At 37.0% G+C, this 20,297-nt stretch overlaps 2 protein-coding genes and 1 long non-coding RNA gene across 4 annotated transcripts in view; 1 reads left to right on the top strand and 2 right to left on the bottom strand.

The window, feature by feature from the left end:
• Positions 1–365: 365 nt before the first annotated feature.
• The window catches only part of LOC142091998 (uncharacterized), a 167,679-nt gene continuing 147,747 nt past the window's right edge, over positions 366–20,297 (top strand). The window contains exons 1-2 of the long non-coding RNA XR_012676928.1: positions 366–1,623; positions 13,608–13,650. This is a non-coding gene — a long non-coding RNA (uncharacterized LOC142091998). The remainder of the gene's footprint in view (positions 1,624–13,607; positions 13,651–20,297) is intronic.
• KRT222 (keratin 222) lies at positions 3,678–11,826 on the bottom strand. 2 transcript variants are annotated; one of them, XM_075171659.1, is made up of 6 exons: positions 11,655–11,826; positions 9,405–9,533; positions 8,401–8,621; positions 7,282–7,358; positions 6,993–7,098; positions 3,678–5,611 (listed from the first exon to the last, which is right to left on the bottom strand). In XM_075171659.1, the coding sequence occupies exons 1-6, from the start codon at positions 11,748–11,750 to the stop codon at positions 5,398–5,400; spliced, it is 843 nt and encodes a 280-aa protein (XP_075027760.1). In that variant the 5' UTR covers positions 11,751–11,826; the 3' UTR covers positions 3,678–5,397. The 2 variants fall into 2 exon arrangements, with proteins under 2 accessions (XP_075027760.1, XP_075027761.1); XM_075171660.1 differs by having other exon boundaries at positions 11,573–11,781.
• LOC142091978 (keratin, type I cytoskeletal 12-like) lies at positions 15,882–19,553 on the bottom strand. The gene is made up of 8 exons (XM_075171631.1): positions 18,874–19,553; positions 18,187–18,269; positions 17,800–17,956; positions 17,354–17,515; positions 17,130–17,255; positions 16,545–16,762; positions 16,194–16,276; positions 15,882–15,979 (listed from the first exon to the last, which is right to left on the bottom strand). Exons 1-8 carry the CDS (start codon positions 19,516–19,518, stop codon positions 15,882–15,884), a joined length of 1,572 nt encoding a protein of 523 aa, XP_075027732.1. The 5' UTR covers positions 19,519–19,553.

A 20,297-nucleotide genomic window follows, 5' to 3' on the forward strand; every position in this document is an offset into this window, starting at 1 on the left:
GATCCGGGCGCTGCGCGCGGGGTGCGGCCCCGCCCCGCCATTACCGGGAAGGAGGCACCGCCTCGCCGGTGTTACCGGCGCTTCCGAGGCATCGTGCGGGCCGGGCTGTCTCCGCCCCAGACTCGCAGTCTCCAGCACCGGGATCGTCCCCTCCGCCCCGCGACAGCAAGGGGAAGGTGCGGGCGGGAACCTGCCCGCCTGCACGTTCCTGTCAGCACTTTCCACAGGGAGGCTAACCCGCTTCCCGCCTTCCCGCCGAGCCGGCTCCCTGCTGGGCAGCCCCGGCCGTTGTTAGCATGCCCGCAGCGGTCAGGCCGGGAGGAGCGGCAGCGCTGTCTCCCGGTGGCGAATCTGCGGCGGAGAACAGGCAGGCCGGGGGCGGCCGTTGGCGCCTCGCGCCCGCGGCCGTTTGGCGCCTTTTTCCCTCAGAGGGGGCGCGCGGCGGCGCCCTGAGGCGCTCGGGAGGCGCCTGGGAAAGCGCTGCAGTGTAGTGTCTGGGCCCGAGTAAGTCCCGTAAAGGCAGGTGAACAGCCTGGCGGTGTGGGGAACCGTGTGTCTGCGCGGTGCTGAAACGATGGTTTGGCGATGGCATCTTTTGAAGAGAGGTTGAACCGGAGCAGGATGCGGCCCTCAGTCTGGTCCTGCTGACCCTGCCGTGAGGAAAGCCGGGAAGATGCCGGTGCGGCGATGCAAGGGTGCGCGCGGGAGAAGGCCTAGAGGAAGCGGGTCAGCCTGCGGAGTGGCGAGAAGGGAGGCTGGTCATACGGGCTGCGGGACAGACCCTGGCTTATAAATCTGTGTAGATTATGTTGAATTAAATCAGACTGGCCAACTCAAACACTCTGTCACAGAGGATTATGAATTACAGACTACCCTGGGAGCAGTGGAAACGTATAGAACAATTTCTTGCAGAAATTTGTGAAGGTATCACACACGGAGGTAAAAAGCTTGCAAATATAAAACATGGTACACCACGTGGCTCTGAGCATCTGAGAAAGATGAAGAATTTCAGACCTCAGCGTTCATTGTAGGAGTCTCTTATACAGTGAAAATGGTTAAAGTGACTGAATTAAAAATGAAAACGTAAAATTTGGCATTGAAATGCTGCCATATGGCTAGTAAGATAAATTGCTAGATATCCATAAAGGAGGATTTTGGTGGATGTGGTGAATGTGGCAGCTGAAGGAAAGCCAAACAGTAAATGTTCATGACAAGATAGCAGAAATATCTTTGATTTTTATGAATGGAAAAAGATAGATGATACCTACCTAACACAAAAGGATGGTAGAAGGGGAAAAGAAGAAAAACTAACTGAATATGATACCGGGTTGCTGCAAGTTAGACCCATTTCTTCTTGATGCCTACAGTTTGTCTAGCTCAGTTTTCTTTCGTTCTTAAGCACATTTTTATGAACAAATAAAAGAGACAAGAACTCTGCCCTCATCTGCCCACAGTGCTATCTGTGGCCACAATGGAACTTTGTTGACATGCAGCACAATAATCTGTGACTTCGATTTGATAATTAAAAGATTGTAAGAATTGAAAAGATTCCTCAGTCAGCCAGCCAAATACGCCTCTCTTTAGTCTACAGTTTCACCTGGGCGGAACATTTGTAAAGAAAAGGTGAGAAAATACTTGGTACGAGGTGAAAAATAACCTGATTTTTCCCTGGTTTTGATCGCTTCATTCATTCATCTCTAGTTTATTAATAACATGGTTTTGTTGATAGTGTTAAAATGCATTTAATGTTGATAACATTAAAATAAATTCTAAATTTGCGCAGCTTGTTGAAATATTTATTATGGTGTTCAAGTACATTTACTGATACTTACTTTCCGTGCTAATAGTTCTGAATCATTATATGTGTTTTCAAAGCCAGCAGTGTATTCCTTACTTTGTTTTATGCTTTTTTTTTACTTTGCTATTTGCCTAATTTCCATGTTGTGATAGTGAAAGATTTTGCCTGTGTACGCTTTTTAATATACTGTATGACATAAGTAGTTTTACTGATTTAATAGGATTGTTTATACTGCATGATGCTAACCAGGGGGCTCCAAATAGATGGCTCTTATCCAACTGTTTTAATTAGCAACAGTTTCATAAGCTTTGTAATGAGGACATACATTCATTGGAAAGTAGGTTGAGACAATGAAACTCATTTTTACGTCAGACATTTGCAGGTATTAGATGGTAGTAGCTCAGCTGGTCTGAATTTAATTAGCAGCACAGAAGTGAAGAATTCTTTGCCATATTATCAGGCTTCGGTGTTACGTTTTTAATTCAGCTTTAAAGTGACCTAAAATCAGGGTGAGATGTTGTTGTGAATACTTCTTTTTCCTATGCCCATGTGGAGTTCACACTGACACTAGTGGAAGTTCGAGTAGTTTATGAACAAAAGAGTAAGCTCTTTACATTTGAAGAGATGGAATTTGTGAATAATGCAAAGATATATATGTACTGTAAGGGGAGAAAACGTAGTTAGAACCAGGATGCACACTTGAACCAGGTCTAGAGTAGCAGCAATTCTTAATGCAGCTAATGCTGGAAGGAAGTCCCGCAGGAAGAAAATAGCTTTGAACAGGTAAGAGTGGGCTGCCTGCAGAATGTCATGTGTTAACAAAAACAGCTATTAAACTGCAGACTATTTTTTTTTCTTAGAGCATCAGGTTTCATGATCATAAAACAGTATACTGGGTTTATGCCAGTTGTTTCAAACTTCAGACAGAAGCTGTGTATTTCATGAGCAGTTGAGTACGGTGTTAAACAATGGCAACTTCTGTGGGTAGAATTAATTTCTCACCACAGGACAGCTCAGGATGAACTTGCGCTGTCATTGGGGCCAGGGAGATGGCTTCTGAAACCGTGAGGTCAGGCCGTCGTATGGGTGAAATAACATAGGAATAAGGGCAACATTTTTTTCTAGTTACTTAGTATCCCAGACAATGTTTACTATAGATACACAGTAATTTTTCTCTTCTAAGTAATATGGAGGTTGTATTGCGAGGCAAAGTCAGGTATGTGTTCTGTACTATGCTGCACGAGGTTTCTATCATTAGGAAAAAAAAAATCTAGAGTTATGCTAGAGAAGATAATACCCCAAGAAGTACCGTAGGTCAGAGAACAAGCCAAACACCCCCTGGTTAAAGAAAAAAATGTGTCTGTGAGTAAGATTATTCCATTATTGTTTACTGTAGAGATGGCAGTACCTTCCATGTTTTTGTATAGTAATTTTTATACGCTTATGCAAGCTCTTCCTGCACGAGGAAGTCTGCCTAAGCAGTTTTAAAGGTATATGTATTAAGCTAAGTTTCTGTTATATATTTGCTTGCTATTTATCTTTGCCTGTCAGCTAATGTTTCAGATTGTAAGCTATGTATGCCAGATGCTGTCTCCTGTTTTCTTGTGCGCTACTCGGAACAAAGGACTTTAGATCTAGTCAGGGTTACTGGATTTACCGAAAAAGAGTAATTTTTGCAGCAGGAGGACACTCACCTTACATGTTATCATAAAGATTCTTAGGGAATTTGTGTCTTTCTAATTGTAGAGGAGAGCTTAGAAAACACTTGGTTGCAGCGCAACAGATTTTCTTGCCTACAAATTTTATTTTGTATTTCTCTGTTACTTTTTTCCTTTTAAGGTATACACATTAAAACTCACAAAATATGCATGGGCAAACTCAATTTTAATACTTTTTTATTGTAGTACTATCATTTACTTTGGTAAATTTGTATCCCTGTTTAAAGTGCCTTAAAGCAGTTAAAACTTAGTTTAAATTCAAGTATTGTAAAATGTACAGAGTATAAGCACAAAAAAAAGCTGCATAGTGAAAATACTAGAGCAGGCTAATACATTCAGGATGCCAAATACTCAAGTATTAACAACACCAGATTAGTATTAAGGTTAATGATAATTAGCCAACTTCATACAGTAGATATAGAACTGTGGGCAATATAAATGCGTTGTTCTTACCATTAACAAAAGATAGAAGCATAATTTAACACTGAAAGAATTTGTAGTATCAGTTTTTGTAACACATGCCATAAGTAATAAGGCAAATACTGACACTTAAATTAATCTTTTACATGCTGCTGTGAATCCAGCAAATACGGTACATGTTTTTTTAGATTCTGAGCCTCTGCAATCCCAATGATTTCGGTGAGAGTTTGATATCCATGCCTCTTAAAAATCCTCATAAACAATCATTCTTATCTTAATACAATTTTGTTTGAATTTTTGTTTGAAATTTGTCTCATAATGTTATAAAGAAGTATGTCTGAGTTTGTATTTCTGTTTTTTCTGTGTACAGATGCAAGATCATCTACTGTACTTTGTATTTGCCCATAGCTACTTTGAGTTGTAGTGGGGGATACTTAATGGGTATGGTAGAATTTTACTTTGAACATGTAGCCCTTATTTTGTCCATTTAATTTGAAGCTATAGTAGTTGTACCCTGGCATAACATGACTTGTTATGTGTACTAGATCAAGAGCATAACTTACCCGTAAGATTTGTCAGAAGAGGAATTTGTTGTCAATATTTTAATTCACATTGTTCTAATACACAAAATTAATTACATACCAGAATTAAAATGGTTGACTGACTCCTTACATTTGAACAATTAAAGGGTATAATTTTACTTGCTATGGCTAAGAAAGTTGTAGTACAGATATGTGTGGACAAATAAGAGAATGATTGATTTTCAATGGAAATTACCGCTTCAAAATTAGTGGAACAATATGGCTAAAATATTGGTTTGTAACAACACTTTTAAAAATGTTTGTATAATTATGTAAAGGAAAGGCATTTTTGCTCAGTTGTTGCCTAAAAAAAAAAAATTTAAAAATACCAGCCACTTTCAAAAGAAAATTCTTTGTTAATAGCTTATGTATTTTAAGAACATCTTTGTATGTACTTTTTGCTTTAGAAAGTGTTATTTTAAAATATATTTCAAGAAGTATGACAGTTGTGATATAAATTATTGCAAGGACTCATCAGTCATTATGTATATGCAATATTGAATAATTAAGAGAATGAAATACGCAGTTCTCATTTCCAGAAAGAGAAAACGAGTTCTCTTTTACAAAGGCAGAATATGTCAAAGTATAAAGTTATAGTTTAATTTTTGTAATATTTGGTGAAATTCTACAAAACAACAACAATAATGAGAAAATTAAAGGACTGCACCCAGAGTATAAAACTAGTAGAAGTTAGGTTTCTTGGAATCTTAACTCCCTTGCTCTTCTCCCTTTCTTTTAAAAGACTTGTATGTTTTTATTGTATTAATAAAAGTACTTAGTAAGATTTTGTAGTTGTAGCAAGATAGGAGACCATGTAAGTCCATCTACAGTTTATTTCCAGAGCCTGTTGGAGATGAACTTTGGGTTAATTTGCTGCAGGTTAAGATTTGATAGAAGGAATACTGCAAGATCTCCTCATTACCAGCCTGACTTCAATGTCGGGAAGAGATTTCTTTTTAGTGTGCAAACATCCTTCGTCTGTTGCTGCTAGGTGAAGATCAAAGCGCAATGAAACTGATTTTTTCCTTAAGCGAGGGTTGTCCTTAAAGAAAGAACCTTCCCATTCTTTAATGACTTCATCCACTTTTTCTGTCCTGAAACAATAAAGCAAATGTATTTATGATCCTTTAGGCAATATGAATTATCTATCTTCAGGACTGCTTTTAAAATATATAGAGAAATTGCATAATAAAGTGTCAAGTTATTTTGGATGGTTACTGATTCACTATAATTTTTCTTTTTTTCACAGGTTCATTCTCCAGAAAAGCTAAATAAAGGGTGAGGGTTTATTATATTCTTGGTTTTGTACTTTTAAGTACATGTGGATACAAAACCACTGCTCCAAACACATCAGGCAGTTTGTTTCCAAGGAGAAAGTTTGGAATCCAAGCTCAAAAACTTTGCAAGAAACCTCTGTACTATAGTTGGCAGGACAGAATCCCTGCCTCCGAAAGCCTTCATAATAGGGAGGAGAAAAACCTAGTTCAGATCCAAACCTCAGGAAGTAGATCTACATTAAATTAAAAAAGAAAAAAACGGCAGAAGTAAAATACAGAGAATTGAAAACCCAGCTGATTCAATAATATTTAGGCACCCAAATCCTATTGATTTAATCCTCTAAGTATGTGTCAGCATCCAGATCTAAAAGTCTGACTCAGGGAGCCTTACTCAGGTAAACTGTACCCAGCCCAGTAGCCCCCTACAAATCTGACTGACTGCATAAGATGAACAAAGCTGATGTATGAAAATAAACTTGAGGTGTGCAGTGTGTATGGTGGACCATATGATGGCATTGATTTTTAATCTGAATTTCTACGTCTTTTCAACAGTAAGTTAAGTAAATTAAATTACAGTTAAGTATGAGCGACACAGTACACTACAGTTTGTTTTAAATGTAACATTAAATGCTAGTCTACAAAAGAGCTTAAAGAGCAGCAGAAAAAAAAACCAATGAGACAACCCAATACTATTAAAGTAATTTAAGGTGAATAAGACGTACTAACAGACTTTCACATGCCCACTTAGGAGCCAAGCTTTCCGTTCCCTGTTTGATAATTGGTGAAATGTAGGAGTTTCCAAATAGCAAGACAGAGCAGCCAAGCCTGAATTTATGTGCATAAATATGCCCCAGAGGGACTTCGAAAGCATGGTATGGGCTCTTTTGCTTTCAACCTTAACTAGATGAATTATTCATAGTTTCATTCTTAACTGAAAAAGAAATTACAAATCAGAGGCATCATCATTATATTGTTAGCTTATGAAGTAAATGCTAATAAAAAGAACTTTAAAATTTAATGTATTGTTAAAACATGCCATTCAATATACCTTCAAGAACTATCACTGTTATTCTGGAGCTTCTTGGCTGTATGGGCATGATATAACAGATACGAAATAAAGGAAAACTCAAAGCTACTGAAATGTAATGCCCACTATTTACTTTCAATTGTTATTTTGTTAAATTCATGTTTATCTTACTGCACAGTGCCATGAGCTTCAGCGCTTTCCTTCATAATATTTCCATCTAGGATTGCTTGTTTTGTCATCAGTTCCACCTTCTCAGTTTCATGCTTCTTTATGCCATCTGTAAAAGAAAATGCAGATATACTCGGCATGCAAAAGAGTGAGGTCAGGACACAGGACCCAGAGTTATTTTTCCTCATGCTGCACTGGAAGAAGATCCTTTTGTAATATCCAGTAATTTGTCAGTAGTTAGGAACCTCCTTTAGGGCATAATCCCCTACGGGGAAAGTGTCTAGAAACTCACTTGAAGGCAGTCTAAAGGCAATCTTGCTAGTGGTAGGCTTTTTGTCATCCTTCTGGTCGGGTATAGAACAACGAAACCTGCAAAAATAAAAATTATTACAGTCATCTAATAATATTGAGTTACTTTAATCCAAAACTTGTCTTATGAACAGCTATGAAAAATTTAAAAATACGAGAACCACGAGAAGTTCTGTTTGATTGTAGTAACTATTTGTTAGGATTTCTCATTCTGAGTATAGAACTGAAGGAAGTTACTGAAAATATCTGTGCAATTTCATCATTATTTTCGGACAGTTTTTAGTCAGTTTGTTGTGTGCTAGGAAGAGTTATTTAATTTTATTAGTACTGAATTGCGTGGATTTTCACAGAGTTAGAAGCATTAAATCTGAAACTGACTCCCCTGTTTGGAATCTTCTTATGCAAATGTGTGAGGTTCCTGGACTGAAACTCATTTTTCTGTAGAAAGGACTGAGGGAAGCAATGTTCCACCGAAAGACTTCAGAATCGCGTGCCTGGTTCTGTGAAGATACCGGTGCTGAGTGCAAGACGTGATATTTTGCCTTTTCCTTATCCTCCTTGTTGTTTACATTTTTATAGCTGCCTCCCTCATGTCTACAAGTCAAAATACTGGTGTCTGTGTGCCAGGGAAGGGGCAGACATGAAGAGTTACGACCAAAGCAGAATGTCACTAGAAGGCATATTCTTAAATAGCACCCTAATGTGTGCCTTACCACACTTTGAATGAGACTAAGTCGTATGAATCCACATGCAAATGGCCATCTGTCATGTGATGAGACATGAACTCCTCTCCCAGAGCAAGTAATTGATGACTTGCTTCATCAATGGTCCGAGACAAACAGAGCCCACGTCATGCAGCTAATGGGATATGAAGTCTACATCAACATGCAGCGCCTCAAGTGAGCGTGCTATTATCTGCAATGCATCATGGAGACACTCAGCTCCAGAAAGTGTGGAATCAGTGCAATTACGTTACAATGAAACCATTTCTAAGGATTTTATACTGTAATTTTTTAATGGTTGGTTCATGTATTTACAATTCTGATGAAAAGTTCTGAAATGGAAGATAAATTTGAGTACTTTTCCTCTAAACAACAAGTACCTGTTCTCTTCTTGCTCAAGCAGACTGCGATATGTTGCTATCTCCTCCTCCAGTTTCATTCTCGTGTTCAGGAGAATTTCATGCTCTTGAAGCTGTTTCTCAATACCTCTTCTCACGTCCAGTAGCTCTTTCTCTAAGCATTCAATCTCAGCTTCTAAAGTTTGTAGTTGCATGTGGTACTGCTGCTCTGTGGCACGCAGTGAGCGTTCCAAACCCTTTTCCTGTGAAATTTAACTCATATTTTAAGACTTGGAAAGTGTATGTGTAAAAATGTTATACGTACTTTTTGTTAACAATCTGTATATTTTTACATCAGTTCTTTTAAGAATATTCTTTAGGAGCAGGAGTAAAGCTTTCAAGATAATACTTTTGCAAAATTACTTTTGAGAAATTTTCAGGTAAAATCTGTAATAATTTAAGACAGGATAAAAAATGTAGCCTTCTGTTGTTCCAGCAATCCACTACCATTGATTTTACAGATCTCTGATTTTACCTGTATGGTTAAAACGATATCCAGCTCAGTATTGTATGAAAACTGAGTGGTCTGTGTACTCTTGTAGCTTATCTATATTACTGAATTCAGTAAATTGCTGACATATTTTATCATGAATGAATTGATAAATTTGATCCACACGTTCAAAAAAAGTCACAAACCTGATGTGAATTGGTTAGGCAGAATGACCGGGAACTTGATGAGGGAGTATCATGCAAATGTATGTTTGGCAGGTGTGAAAATATGAAAACACATGTATATTGAATGGCAGATCCTGACTCAAAACATATGATACTCTTAAAAGTGAGCAAATGACTGAGTTATTGTTTGCTGGTTAGTGCTCTGTGTGACGAGCTGAAAGACCACCGCAAAACTATGCATTTCGCTATGTGTTGTATTTCTGCTGTATAGTGGATGTGATTGTTACATAAACTGAATTGTGGAATAGTTTACATCAAGAAAAAGATTTATTTTTTCCAGAAGATTTCAAGTTTCATTTTATGGTGCTTACCACAGCATGGAGAGATTCAATTTCGATCTGCATATGGTGCCACTGCCGTCTCGCTTCACAGAGCTCTGCTCTGGCTGCCTTTAATGCTTCTGCATCTTTGTCCATTCTTTTAATTGTAGCTTCTTCTAGCTACAGGGGATATAAAAAGATAATAATATTTAAAAAATAGTCAAATAATGAAAATCAAATGGATGCATAAAAATCTCTAGTTGGAAGTTTTTGAGTCATATAAATTTGTTAAAGCTAACAGTGACGAGTTAATACTTTATGCACCGTGTAGACAGGAAGCCCTTATCCTGCTGTGTTTGATGGGAAGTAGTTGGCCGCATCTTTATCCCTAGTATATTTGTTGTAGAGGAATTCCCATACAAATTAACCTGTTGTATTTAGACCTTATTCAGCTCTAGTAAATGGGCTTAACTTCATGGAAATTAGAGGAATTGCAGTCAGTTCAAGCTTCCAGGTTTGAATAAGGTTCTTTGTTTTTAATGTATTTTTGATTTCTAAGAACAGCTGTATAGAGAGGGAGCATTTTTGAGTGGTTGCATGAATATATCACAATTGACAATTGCTGTAATTATGGTTTTGCCTGATCTAGTCATTGACTAGATTTCAGATTGTCATTTGAGAGCAAGTACCTTCATTCATTTAAATACAAATAGCATCTTTATCCAAATCTACAACTTTTCCTTGTCCTCTAAGGACAGGTTATTTAGGATTTACCTATCACAGGAAGGAAAAAATTGGCGTGTTCTCTGAGTAAATACTGTCACCCATGTTAAATGTGACAGTTCAGAAGTGAAGTGCCTGTTCTAAGCTTAATCCTGATCTAAAATATTATTTGAGATAATTTGCCATCCTTAAGGCTGAAGTTTATTCTTAGGAAAAAAGTAAATAGTCAAAAAAGCACTGTATAGTGTTTGCAAGAAAATGTGGGTTTTTTCTCTTTTTTTATCTTATTAAATGTAGTTTTTTTAAGCCAACCCTGAGCATGTGTGGGGTCATTTTAGATTTGGGCTCATATTTGATTTAGATAATAAGTTCATGCATTTAACTTCCAGAATGATTGTTTTGCTTATGAAAGTTATTTTTCTTTTTTCATTCTGAGTTTTACTGCAAGTGATGAAGATGCGATAAGCACTTGAAACAATACATGCTCTTTTGCATATTTTACTGCTTTATGTAGGTTCTTATGATGCCATTAACTCTAAGGAAATAAACTCTCTAATGCAGGTCTTATGAAGCAAGTAAAATAAGTTTCTTTTTTCCCCCCATAACATACTGACCTATTGAAATTTCACCACGTCATCGTTTTGGTGAAAAATCTAGATTTGGATAATCCACAAGTGAACACTCAGTATTCTTCGCTTATCCTTAGCATATCCTAAAATATGCTGAATTTATGTGACAAGATTATATCAATATACTTGGCTGCTTTGTGCCAAACACAAATATAAACTTGGTTTAACTGTCTAGTTTATAACTGCTGTATGTCATTGGATTACTGTGTAGATCAGCCAGATTGCAGCAGTAGTCTGGCCTGTGGTTAAAACAAACCTCCAGAATTTCTGCAATACCTAAGAAGTACAACAGAGTGATATAATACCAATTTTCATCCTGTATTTCTTGACGTTTGATGGCCGAAAATTGTTTTGCCATTTTATTTCAAAGTTAATTTGGGTTTTAGAGATGTTTTGTATGTCAATCTATAATAGTAGCATTGTGTGTTGATAACATTTAATCAATCTGTATGAAAGAACAAATTATATTTGCTGAAGAGTATGACACAGTTTTACTGCGAACAATATAAAATAGTTCCTGAAAAGGTACAGTTTTCTTTAATTATAGGTGCTAAAAATGGTAAAGCTTTCTGTATATAAATGGATTCTTTACATTGCTTTAGATTTTCAAGATTCTCTTTTCCTCTGGGATAACTAAATGGTGCTAGAGGTTACCATGTTACAGCATATGTCATAATTTTTTAAATCACCACAATGTCACTGTTGCAGGTACAGAAAAACATCCAGATGAATTACACAGCATTCGTTTAGTGTGAATTTCATACCCTAAACAAAATCTATTTCCGTATCTTCTACTTCACATCTTACTGCAGTAAAATCAAAATCCCTTCCCCCATAATACGCTGCATTGAAAAGGAAATACTGTACCTCATAGAGGCTGAGGGAGGAATTGTATAGACAGGGATTGTCTCCTTACTCTGGAAGGTGTATGTCTGTATGAAGTCATTACCTGGGTCCTTGCTGAGATGATGGTCTTTATCTGATTTCTGGTGATGAGCGTTTCATACTTTGCCCTGATCTCACTGAGGAGCTGGGACAGTTCCATTCTCCTCCCATCCTCCACCTTGGCTAACCGAACCTTATTGATAGGATGAGCCGGCTGCTGCAGAGCCTTCACTGCCTGCAGTGAGCGGAGAGAGAGGGAGAAAGTACAGGCAGATTTTAAAGCTGCAGAGCTTTATTTTTGAGGAAGCACTGGAAGGTCAGGGGCTTCCAATCGTTTCTAAAAGCAAGTTTAATAAAGCAAGGATCTGTCACTTTTCCAGTGATTGAAATAACGATTCCTGTACTATGTGCTGAAATGAATATATACAATGTCTTTATGTTTTTGTTACACTCTGTGTTTTTTAATTACCTCAGAAATATGAGGTTAAGAGATACAAAGCAAAGGACAAAATTACAGCTGCACAGCATGAGACTGCAATCTCAGAGGGGAAGGGAAGTGAACAGCTTCCCAGTAGTACACCTGTATCGGTGGCAGTGCTGGTACCAGGCAGTAGTGCAACACTGGAGCAGGTTATTTAGGAATTTAACAGAATTTCCATCCCTGAAGGTTTTTAAGACTCAGCGAGGCGAAGCCTCGGGTGGCTGACCTGATCTAGTGTTGAGGACTGTCCCATTTTGAAAAAGAGCTGGGCTCCTGGACATCCTCTCGCCCAACATTTCGGTGTTTTTATGGGCAGGAACACAAAAAGAGAGAGAGGAACCAGCACTACTAGTGGTAAAGAATGCTTGTGCTTGGTGAATTAACATTTCAAACATAGCTAGCTGCTTTCAGAAAAAGTATCTGGTTTGTCTCTGAAGGTGTTTACAGACCTCTGCCGGTTTTGACCTCTGCCGTGTGTCAGTGTGTTCAATTCACAGAGTATGCAGATTACGTGACAGCTACCAGGGAGGTAGAACGTATAGGTTGTCTGCTGTGCTATGTTTTCTGCAAATAGTTCTTCATTTCCTGGCTCACTGTAGCTACTGTATGATCCCAGTGATCTTGTCTGATAAAAACAGCTCTTACCTATTTTTCAAAGGTTTTTCAGTAACGTGCAATACTAGATATTCAGTAAAAAAATTCAGATTTCAGTAAAAAATAAAAATTAACTAGATAGAATGCATTTTTAGGTTCCAAATAAGAATATGCATCAGTAAAATGAGAAAAAAAGGCAGTAAACTTTTACAAGACACTCGTCTTTTTAGAAGTCAAAGTATTATACCACTTAAAAGTCTCCTTGTGTGCATAAGGCTTCCTTGTTCTTGGCTCTGTCTGCTGGCACATGTAAAAGGATCCTGTGTTCTGATTTTATTTTTCTTCGCTGGCTGTTTTTCAGCTGACCTGGACTGAGATGAGAATGTTTTGTTGTCCACTATCTTTTCTACAAGTATCTTAATTATTCTAGTTTTATGTAGTTCTGAAACCAAAATATTGACAGTGTCTTTCATTGAAGGTATGAGAACAGTCACATAATAAAAACATTAGGAATCCATCAAACAAGCGTAAGGTATTATACCTTAGGACTGTATAAGCATTAATAGGAAGAGCCTATGTATTTAAGCAAATAAGAACTTGAAATGTAATTTAAAATCTTCCTTTTTCTTTGCATTGCAATACTGATTGTTTACAGTTTGCTTTCAGTTCCCCGGGACTCAGAACATCTTCTGTTTACATCAGGCAAAGTCAAGGCTGTCTAGCATCCAGAAATGAATCCAAAAATGTCTAAGATTCAAGTACAATATAGAGGTCTGCAGAGGTATTGGATTTGGTCCCACAAACCAAACTTTATGCTTCAACAAGCGTCTATGGATGAATCTTCATATTACCAGGAGCTAAACGTCTGCCAGCTGATAAAATTTTTTAAAGCTTTTAAAAAATAAATTATCACTAATGGTTTTTTTTCCTTTTTTTTTACAGGTGTAAAGGGAACATCTGGCTATGAGACCCCTGAAGGCTAAAGGTAGGCATGTGTAAGCAATTGTATCTTTACTAGGATTTATGTAATTTTGAATTCTAGCTACTTTCAATGTTCATATTTTATTACAGATGTTGGATTTTAGTTAACTTTATAGTTCAGATACTGTGCGTCAATTATTTGGATTCTGTGATACAGTATAATAATGCTATGGTGATTGCAGACTGCTTTGGTTTACCATTGTTGCTTTCTCACAAGACAATAGCTAGAGTGGTTTCTAGATTTTACATACATCAAAACTGCACCCTAGGCAATTCTCAGTCATCTTTTAGATCGTGATGTTAAATTCAGGATTAATGTGTATGTAGGTAAACTGCATGATTATTCATGCAGTGGAATTCTACATTGAGTGATGTAGGGAATAATGATTTCACAGCAATCACAGTTGCAGTCCTTGAGTACATTATTTCATATTTCTTTGTATGCATTTATACTGAAAGTATATGAGTCTTTGGAAGAAGAAAACAAGAGACACATTTTTCTCTTCAAAATGGAGATGCTGTCAATAATGGGAAAGATATCATGGTTTCAGGTTTTCCACATATGAAAAAAACATTATGGATAGGAAAGAAAGATGATGAATGCTGTCCTGTCTTAGGAAGAAAAAAAAATTTCCTTCAATCTATATTCTTAAAATTTCTCTATAATGGTACTCTTGGTAATCACACCCAGCTACACAAACAACCTCAATTTGTCTATTTCTGATATCATTATTTTAATTTATATTGTAATTATTTTAATTTTAAAAACGTAGTCTGCAACAGTAAAAATCTTATTGAAATATGTCGTATGCAGTAAGATTCTTTTTGTTTATTTATCAGCACTGTTTTTAAAGGGGAAAAAAAAGAGGTACACTTGGGTTCCATGCTTTTAGAAAAGAAATTACTTCTTTAAACTGTTGAAGATGGTGTGTTTACTCAAGAGGTTTTCAAGTTCTTCCCTCTTTGTACTGGCATATATAGAAGATTCTTCTATTTTATTCCTTTGGGTTATTTATCACAGTGCCTTTTCCTTACCTGACTGGATTTTAGATGTTGCGATTCTACCATGCTGATTTAGTTCTTTCATTATTGTTTTAACTACCTGGCTTTTATTCGTTCCAAGCAGGAAGCAGAAAAAATGCTAGTGATGGGTTTTACAAAAGGCAGGATGGAAGCACAGTATGAAATCTGTGCTCCCATTAAACTTCTAGTTTGGGTCAAGCATTGAAGGGATGTGATAGAATGTGCAGAATGTTTGTACTCTAGAGACGCAGTAATATGCATGTAAGAGGTCACGGTAACTTCCTTGTCTTATCTGAGAATCACACAAACATCATCAACATTTTGGCTCAAGAGCAAAGGCTTAGGTGTAAATTGTAAGGGGATTGTATTTTGGTTCGTAATTTTATTTTGGATGAGATTCCTATAAACACTTCATTCGAGTTGGTCATCTGGAAGCCAAATTCAGGATTGGAGAGACCATATTGTGCTCCCACCAGATGGCACTCCGGGACGTGGAACACCACTTCGTGCCTGGGGTTGCTGCGTGCTTTGAAACCAGGGTATCCCCTCTTTTCCACTACAGTTGCAGTCTCTACAATATGTTGTTCTGTTTCCAAAAGCTTCTCTCTTAAATTGATAGCTTTAAATTATAATTTAGCACGTATTCCTTTAATCCCACATGTAAACAGTTTTTTTAACATGTTCGTGTTCTAGCATTGGATTAATCTCTTTAAATTAGTGGGGAGTACTATACCACAAACATAGTATATGGTAAAGAAAGATACACAACAAAATGGCAAATGTGGATCAGGAGCAGCATTCCTAAATGAAAAACAAAGGGAGACTAATATCTTAAAGCTTGTTGAGTCCTTTTTATTAGTCAAGAAAACTGGAAAATGAGGTTAGAATAGCAAAATTATTTTATCTATTAATTACTAAAAATTATTAAAAAGCATATCTAATTAAATGCCTAATGTGTGCACCATATTTCTAGTTATGGAACAAAGAATTGATGATAAATTTAAAGAACACCATGAAAATAATACAGGTAATACCAACAGACTGAAGCAGAAAATATATTGCATGACTGCTAAGAATGAAAATGCAGGCTTTGTTTTATGTAAAAGAATCATAGTAAAAAGCCAATCTATTTTTATCACTTCATACAAAAGAACAAAATTATTTATCCATTTTGGCTTTGAAAAAACATCCTTTGCAATATCAGATTGTGCCTTATATCTTCTCTTCAACTTCCTTAACATGGGATGCAACAACTTTTCCATCTACCACTTCTTCGACAATTGTCTTGATCTTTCTAGTTTTGGTAGAATCTAAACATCATAAACAAAACAAAAAATATTTATCAAAGTGTTAAAAATTATAAAACAGAGCAGCATGCGTACATGAACAGTTACATCCTTTTCCTTTCAAATTGGCTTCTTGTTATCATGAACTCGATGATGTAGTTAAACAGAATAGCATGTATTATTTCATTTATAAGAATGACTTTAGTAACAAAATTTTATTCAATCAAGTTCTACCTACCCTGAGAAGAATCCAGTGACTGTGTTTGTGATTTGGACCCTGTCAAGGATGAGCTTTCAAATGTAATTCCCTGTCCTGCGCTCCTAAAAGTGAATGAGAGACACGCAATATTGCAGAATGTTTGCCAGGATCAGGAGAAATTCCTTTTTCATGTTGGCATTGATAAATTATTTTAAATACTGAGCAGAATGGTTCATTCTCCTCACTTAGAGTATATCATTTCAGAATCATTCTATATGCCTTACTGTCTTTTGGTGAATGTACCACTTGTTTTTACCGCTTTTTTCCTGGAAAGGATGTTGCTACAGAAAATAAAACAAATGAGATATTTTATGTAAATTAGTTACTTACACAAACTCGCCATCCAGCAAACGACGATAGGTTTCAATCTCCATTTCCAGGCGAGTCTTGATGTCTAGAAGTTGTTGATACTCGGCATTCTGGCGCTCCATATCAGCCCTGACCTGAAACAGCTGAGACTCCAGATTCCCAATCTGAAGTTGCATTTGTGAAAGCTGAGCACAGTAACCTCCTTCTGTTTCTGCTAAAGTGTCTTCAAGGGATTTTTTCTGTGTAAGAGGGATATTAAATAATCTCTGACTGAGGAAAAAAAATTCTTTACAAAGACAAAACCATCTGAAGTAGTTTAATGGGAGTAAGTATAGCCTCATTACTTAGAGATTCTTATTTTTTTCTTGAAATACCAGTTTGAAAACTGGCCTTTGCTGCTTCACTGAATGTGAACATAAAAGTTTATTTGCTTTATAACATGCTACTTGCAATCCAATTATATATATTACTGCTATTTAGGAACTAAAAGAATGCAGGATCTAATAGGAAATAAATCTTAAATCCTATAGAATAGTATAAGATCTAGCAACACTTTTGAAGTTGGAAAATTTACTCTGACTAGTTAGCAACTTCCTTAGAACATACCATGGCAAGCTGGGATTGTAGCTCAATTTCCAAGCTCTGGAGAGTCCGTTTTAAATCTGTGATCTCACTCTTTCCTGACTGAAGCTGCTCAGTGTTGGTGGAGATTTCCCTTTTCAGCTCCCCACTCTGAAATGACAAGGAAGAAGAGAGTGTAATTTTACTATTCCAAATATTTAACTCATTTTTACATGCATTTCACTGAATTTGCTATCTCTGGTTGTTACTTTTTCATTGAACCATGCTTCAGCCTCTTTACGATTTTGCTCAGCAATGACTTCATACTGTCCCCTCATGTCATTCAAAAGCTTGGTCAGGTCAGTTCCTGGAGCAGCATCCATTTCAACACTGACTTGGCCAAATGCACTGCTTTGGATGCCCTGAAGCTCCTGGAGAGATTTAAGATAAAGAAAAGTTTCTGTTAATAAAAGGCAAAATGGTTCTACCAAAAATATACGTAACGAAATATATGTGATATAAGTTCTGTTTCAACAAGAATCTGTAGCTTGTGTTCATATTTTTTTCACTCTTTCACTTAGTAAACTCAAAAAAGAACAGCAAACAAAACAAATAATGAAACAAAGGAACTCCCACTGACATAAATAAGGGAGTAATTTGATATTTCATAATTCCATCTGCCTTGTTATGAATTCATAAAGGAAAAAAAAAGTACCTCTTCGTGATTCTTCTTGAGATAAGCCAGTTCTTCATTCAGGCTTTCAATCTGCATCTCCAAATCAGCTCTTGTCAAGGTCAGCTCATCAAGAACTCTGCGCAGACCATTAATGTCAGCTTCCACACTTTGGCGAAGAGCCACTTCATTCTCATATCTGTAAATAAAGTAATTAAATATGATTTTTTACGTGGTTAATGAGGTCAAATGCAAACTATTACTATGTACTTATATAGCTTTTAATATGAAATCTTAATACACATAATTATTATAATATTGTTTAATAATTATGTTAAAGTATTCTACAAGGAAAGAGATTTTTAAATACAAAATATTTTTTTCCTTAAAATATTAGTAAGAGTTTTTGTAATATTAAGACATACTTACTTCAGTCTGAAATCATCAGCAGCCAGTCTGGCATTATCGACCTGCAAAATGATTCTTGCATTGTCGATAGTTGCATTAATGATCTGGAATACAAGCAATGTTCAGAGAATGATTTTATAGTCCAATGGCTTTGCAGCTGAAAATAGCTATTTACATAACTGTAATCCTAAATACGATTACAATATTAAATGTAATTTGTTAGACTCTTGTACAATTTGCTATGAAAATATGTTGGACAGATTTTCAGCTTTTGCAAATCAGCATGCTTCACTTAATGGTAGAATACCGGTTCACATTCTATGACTAGATAGTTTATAATCTCTGAAGACCTTGTCAGTAGTCTGTCTATTTCAGGAATTGAATTTGTGATGTAAGAAATATGAAACTTATTAAAATTTAAACTTTGTAATCTACAAGAGTTGTAGAACTGGATTCCATCACTGCCTTCTCCTTTATTCAAATTAGACCAAGTCACACAGCATAGTGTGATATAGTTACAGAACTGCCATTAATATACAAGAAAAATTCAACACATGATACTAGTGCAATGTGACAGAGGTTATTACAAGCGTCGGTACTGTCAAATAAATTTGCTCTTGGTTTCTGAAAGGAATTTGTTATTTTTATCCAAAATATTATTAGGTGAATTACAAATGTAAAGATACGTTAAATACATTGCTTTGCTACCTTGTTTCGAAGATCTTCAATTATAGGATAATATTTACTATAGTCATTCCCAGATCCAGGGATACCAGCACCAGAGCTGTTTTTCTCATACCACTCGCGGATTTTGTGCTCCAACTCAGTATTGGCATCCTCCAGAGATCGTACTTTGTCCAGATAAGCAGCCAGACGGTCATTGAGGTTCTGCATAGTTTCTTTTTTTGAGCCAGAAAGAAGGCCACCATCACCGGCACCAGCAGTGCCAAAACCACCTCCAAAACCAGATCCTGAGCCACTACCAAAGCCACCTCCGAAACCAGTGCCTGAGCTGCTGCCAAAACCACTTCCTAAACCTCCACCAAAAGCACTGCCTAAGCCACTTCCATAGCTACCACCTAAACTGCTACCAAAGCCTCCACCAAGGCCACTACTGAAGCCGCTCCCAAAGCCTCCACCTGAGCTACTCCCAAAACCCCCACTGAAGCCAGAGCCTGAACCAAGCATAGAAGCAGCACCAAAACCTCCGCCAGATCCACCACCAAACCCAAGTCCACTGCCACCAAAGCCTCCTCCACCACTAGAACTAGACATTCTCAGAGATCCCCCACCAAGTCCACTCCGAGAAGAGAATTGCCGGGATCCACCACTTGTGCGCACAGAAAGGGCCATGGTGCTCAAGGTGCCCTGATCTATTATGCAAAGCATACAACACAGAGCGAGGCAGATCAGAGAACAGTTTAACCTTTATATAGGGAAGGCAGTGGGTGTTTCAAGTAGTAGTCCCCACCTCCTAGGAAGATCTTTAATTCTTTCTCTCTCTCTCTCTTGTTTGGAGGGGAAGTCAGTTTAGTATGTCCTGACCAAACTAAATGGTATGTGCCAATCTAAATTGCCAATGGGAGTGGAAATCTGGTGCCCTCCAGGTATTTGCTGTATGAGGAGAAATGGGTGGAGTAGAGCTAAGACATCACAATAATGTTTTGCCATGTGCAACGGAGCACAAAAATCTCTTTTCGCATTTAAATCCTTCCTAAGTAATTTTTTTGTCATTACATATTCATTGCTTTCTTGGTTTGGGGCTATTATTATAGAAGTATGCTTCAGTCAGTGGAGTGATCCCTTTCATATCATAATTCCCAGTGTGCATGTCAAAAATGTGTTTCTTTTCATAATACTTTTCTGGCATGAACCTCTGCCAGATTAGTGCTTCCTGTATGTTTAATAAGAAGTAAGAAAAGTGATGAACAAAAGTGTATGAAGAGGCATATGGACATTCAGTGACCTGCAGGTTGATCATTAATATGAAAACATAAATATACTTGATTATACTGAATATAAATTGTAATTGTGTTTTCTGCCCTAAACCTTTCATCGTTGAAAGATCTCTGTGTAATATGCATAGCCTATACCAACAGTTTATACTTCTGAGCTGAAAACTGACCATTGTT

This window comes from Calonectris borealis, chromosome 22 (genome assembly GCF_964195595.1).
Source record: "Calonectris borealis chromosome 22, bCalBor7.hap1.2, whole genome shotgun sequence".
Classification (NCBI taxonomy): Eukaryota; Metazoa; Chordata; class Aves; order Procellariiformes; family Procellariidae; genus Calonectris; species Calonectris borealis.